This window comes from Cebus imitator, unplaced genomic scaffold (genome assembly GCF_001604975.1).
Source record: "Cebus imitator isolate Cc_AM_T3 unplaced genomic scaffold, Cebus_imitator-1.0 Scaffold726, whole genome shotgun sequence".
Taxonomy (NCBI): Eukaryota; Metazoa; Chordata; class Mammalia; order Primates; family Cebidae; genus Cebus; species Cebus imitator.
The window spans coordinates 185531-189848 of NW_016108041.1; the positions used below are offsets into that span (position 1 = coordinate 185531).

The 4318-nt window shown below is 58.4% G+C and overlaps 1 protein-coding gene across 2 annotated transcripts in view; it reads right to left on the minus strand.

Annotated features, from left to right (window-relative positions):
• EPHX3 (epoxide hydrolase 3) overlaps positions 1 to 3093 on the minus strand; it is a 6776-nt gene extending 3683 nt beyond the window's left edge. Inside the window, exons 1-5 of one of the 2 annotated variants that reach the window (XM_017519083.2) lie at positions 2975 to 3093; positions 2046 to 2333; positions 1854 to 1939; positions 1319 to 1476; positions 1072 to 1200 (exon numbers count right to left, since the gene is read on the minus strand). In XM_017519083.2, the coding sequence (XP_017374572.1) occupies positions 1072 to 1200; positions 1319 to 1476; positions 1854 to 1939; positions 2046 to 2333; positions 2975 to 3028 (715 nt within the window). In that variant the 5' untranslated portion in view covers positions 3029 to 3093. Of the gene's footprint in view, positions 1 to 1071; positions 1201 to 1318; positions 1477 to 1853; positions 1940 to 2045; positions 2334 to 2462; positions 2717 to 2974 lie in introns of those variants that run through there. The other variant, XM_037735094.1, reaches the window with a different exon arrangement.
• Positions 3094 to 4318: the final 1225 nt, after the last annotated feature.

Consider the following 4318-nt stretch of genomic DNA (forward strand, 5'->3'; position numbering starts at 1 on the left):
AGGCACGCGCCACCATGCCCAGCTAATTTTTTGTAGTTTTAGTAGAGACGGGGTTTCACCATGTTGACCAGGATGGTCTCGATCTCTTGACCTCGTGATCCACCCGCCTCGGCCTCCCATAATGCTGGGATTACAGGCTTGAGCCACCGCGCCCGGCCTGCCTGGCTAATTTTTTTGTATTTTTAGTATAGACAGGGTTTCGCCATGTTGGCCAGGCTGTGTTGAACTCCTGGCCCAAGCAATCCACCAGCCTCGGCCTCCCAAAGTGCTGGGATTACAAGCATGAGCCCCCCTGCCTGGCCATATTTTATGTATTTATTTTTTTGAGACGGAGTTTCTCTCTCGTTGCCCAGGCTGGAGTGCAATGGGGCGATCTCAGCTCACTGCAACCTCCGCCTCCTGGGTTCAAGAGATTCTCCTGTATCGGCCTCCCCAGTACCTGGGATTACAGGCATGCACCACCATGCCTGGGTAATTTTGTATTTTTAGTAGAGATGGGGTTTCTCCATGTTGGTCAGGCTGGTCTCGAACTCCTGTCCTCAGGTGATCTGCTCACCTTGGCCTCCCAAAGTGCTGGGATTACAGGCATGAGCCACCATGCCAAGCCTATTTATTTATTTTTGAGACAGGTTTGCTCTGTCATCACCCAGGCTGGAGTGCAGTGGTGTGATCATAGCTCACTACAGCCTCAAACTCCAGGGCAAAAGCAATCCTCCCACGTCAGCCTCTGGAGTAGCTGGGACTACAGGCATGCACCACCAATGCCTGGCTAATTAAAAAAAAAAAAAATTTGTAGAGACAGGTCGGATCTTGCTATGTTGACCAGACTGGTCTGAACTCATGGTCTCAAGTGATCCTCCCACCTCAGCCTCCCAGAGGGCTGGGTTTACAGGTGTGAACCACTGAGCCTGGCGTGTCATTAATTTCTGAATGAGGAGTTCCACAAGGGAAGAGACCAGGGATGACTGCCCCTGATGTGTTGACAGGTATACACAGAATTGCAAACACAGATACACGCCCCTGCCCCCTTGCACACAAGTACATCCCAGAGTCCCAGTCTCTCACACACACCTTGGTACACCGACATGGGAGCGCCACCGACCACAACCATCCGCTCGACCAGGGATGGGTAGTAGATGGAGAAATTCCAGGCAAGGAGGGCACCCCAGTCATGGGCCACAAGTACGCACTTGGAGTAACCTGTGGGAATCCGAGGAGCTGGTATCAGTGAGGTGCCAGGTAGGGCTGAAGCAGGGGTGGGGGAAGTTGGTCCCAGCAAGGACAAAGCGGGGTACCCAGGATGGGGGTATGTCTGCACCCAAGCCTAGGATGACATCCTTGATGTCCGCCAGCAGCAGGTCAGTCGTGTAGCAGTCCACATCTCCAGGTGCATCCGAGGGGCCATAGCCTCGCAAGTCCACAGCCACAACGTGGAAGCGGCTCTGGAACTCCCGGAGCTGGAAACGCCAGGAGAACCTGCCAGGCAGGCCAGGGAGGGAGATTGAGTCAGGGCCCTCAGGTTGTACCTGCACACTACGCCCATCAGGGACCATTGGCAACCCCTCCTTCCTGCTCTAAATTTTCCCTAAAAGGAGGATGGGGAATCCCAGGCAGGGGGAGAGGCTGAGGCTGAAGCCAGCTACACCCTGAATCCAGGGAGCTTTAGCCTCAATACCCCTCTGTCCCATCCCTTCAGGGCCTAGGGATCCTGGGTACGCCGGCTCAGTAGCCCTATCCTCATCTATGTTCAGCCTGTCCCGATCTACGCAGCCCTCCTCCCTCCTTCTAGGGAGCCGGGGTTCCACCTGCCCCCAAGTCCCGTGCACCCCAAGGCCCCTGGGTCCCAGACTTGCCAGTTCTCAGGGAAGCCGTGCACAAACAGCATGAGGGGTCCGTTGCCTCGTCCAGCTGAGACATAGTGCAGACGCAGGCCCGAGCTCTAGGGGGAGGGCACGGCCTGAAGCCTGGGGAACCCTCCCTCCCAAGGCTTGAGCCGCCTCGACGTCACGCGACCCCGCAGCCCGGATGGGCCCCAGTGCTCTCACCTCGAGGTTCAGGAAGCCGTGCTCGCCCAGCGAGGGGTCGCTCAGGCAGGCGGGGGGTGCGCTCCGGCGGCGCCCGCAGCAGCCGCGTCGCGGCCGGCACAGCACGTGCGTGAGCGCAATGCAGCCGTAGACCGCCGCGGCCACCAGCGCCGCCGAGAACACGAGGCTCCACATGAAGGCGCGCAGCAGCTTCAGCGACAGGCGCGACGGCGCCAGCAGCGCGGTCACCACCAGCTCGGGCATGTCGCCGCGCTCCGGGACCACAGCTTCGCTGCCGGCCGGGGGCACCTGCAGCAGCGGCGAGGCGGTGTCAGGGCTCAGGAGCCCACCGCCTTTGGCCTGACGCCCCTCCGTGCCGTCGGGGCTTGTGGGACGCGATGAGAGAAGAGGCGGACAGCTCAGGAGTGCACGACTCACCTGAGTGCCAGGTAAACACCTGGGCGCGACAGGGGCGGGAAACAAGGCTAGGGTGCGGAAGCTGCAGAGGGAGGGGTTGGAAAGGGGGGAAAGAAATGAGCGGGGCCTAGAAGGGCCTGGGCGGGGCTTAGAGTTGGGGCGGGGCCCAGCAGGACTCCGCAGTAGGTGGGTGAGGGTCTAAAGAAGGCAATTCCGGCCCAGGAGCGTGGGGCCACGCCTGTGATCGCAGCACTTTGGGAGGCCGAGGCGGGCGGATCACCTGAGGTCAGGAGTTTGAGACCAGCGTGGCCAACATGGTGAAACCCCGTCTCCACTAAAAATACAAAAATTAGCTGGGTGTGGTGGCGGGGCCCAGTAATCCCAGCTACTTGGGAGGCCGAGGCAGGAGAATCGTTTGAATCTGGGAGGTGGAAGCTGCAGTGAGCTGGGATCGCGCCATTGCACTCCAGCCTGGGCAACAAGAGCGAAACTCCGTCTCAAAAAAGAAAAGGCAATTCCGAGTCCAGACAAACCTTGGAGAGGGGTCCTGTGTCAAGTGGGCGGCACCTGGAGTGAGGGGCGGGCATATGCAGAGCAGGTGTGGCCTACAAGCCAGAAAAGAGGGAAGAGTTGAAGTGGTAGGCGTGGCTTACGCGGGTAGGCGGGGAGAGGGTGGGGCCTAGAGGAGGTGAGGCCTAACATTGGGCGGAGAAGGCGGGAGCCTGGGCCAATGAACTGAGGGTCGGCCTGGAGGCTTATGAGGCAGAGGGCGGGGTGGGAACCTAATATGGCGGGTCGGGCGGGCCCGGAAGCGGAAGAAGAGGGACAGGCAATGACAGGTCTAGGACTAGAAGGGAGGCGCGGGCGGTGTTAGCAGACCGAGGAGGCTTCGGGAGGCCCGGGCGCTACCCGCCTGGTGCTCCCTACCCCGGGGTGCGGGACCCTCCCCTTGGTCTGGCTCCAAAGACCTAGCAGCACTGACTTTACCCAGCTCTGGTTCCAACGGCGGGTCCAGCGGCCTCGGCCCGGCGCCGTCCTCCTGTTGGCCCAACAGACCAGCTGGCCCACCCCTGTACGTCTGTAATTGGACAGCGGCGGCCACTGATGTCCAAGGGACAGGTCCTAGCCCGGGAGCCAATCGACAGGTGTTGAGCCCCAGGCTCCTAGAGTGGGCAGAGGAGGCGGAGATACCGTTTCCTAGAGGGCCTGCCTGGTTCCCCCAGGAGGACCCGGCCTATTGAGTGACTAGGGTTCTAGCCGAAAGAGGAAGTGGGACAGGGCCGGGTGTGATGGGACCTAGAGTCACAGAGCCCTGCGGCCCTGCTGTCCCTGCAAGAAGCCAGCTTCTTCCTCCTATTTTGCAACCTTCTCCCGGTATCCTTGAACATTTTAGGGACACCCATCACTTAACCCGTATAGCAACCCTATTAAATGTAAATAGTAGTATCATATCACTGTAACACAGAACATGAACCTGAATTTCGAGGATGAACTCATTTGCCTGAAACTATACATCTTGTTAAACAGCCATCCACAAAGACGTAGGGAAAAAGGCAGCTATCTGTGTCTACACCTCCCCTTCCTCCCGGAAGCAGCCGTGGGAACATTTTTAGCTCTTTCTTTTTCTTTTTTCAGATGGGATCTCAATCATAGCTCACTGCAGCCTCGAACTCCTGGGCTCAAACCTGTATTTGGGACTACATGTCTGTGCCACCACACTGTGCTAATTTTTCAAAAACTTTTATTTTTTTATTATTATTTTTTGAGACGGAGTTTCACTCATGTTACCCAGGCTGGAGTGCAATGGCGCGATCTCGGCTCACCGCAACCTCCGCCTCCTGGGTTCAGGCAATTCTCCTGCCTCAGCCTCCTGAGTA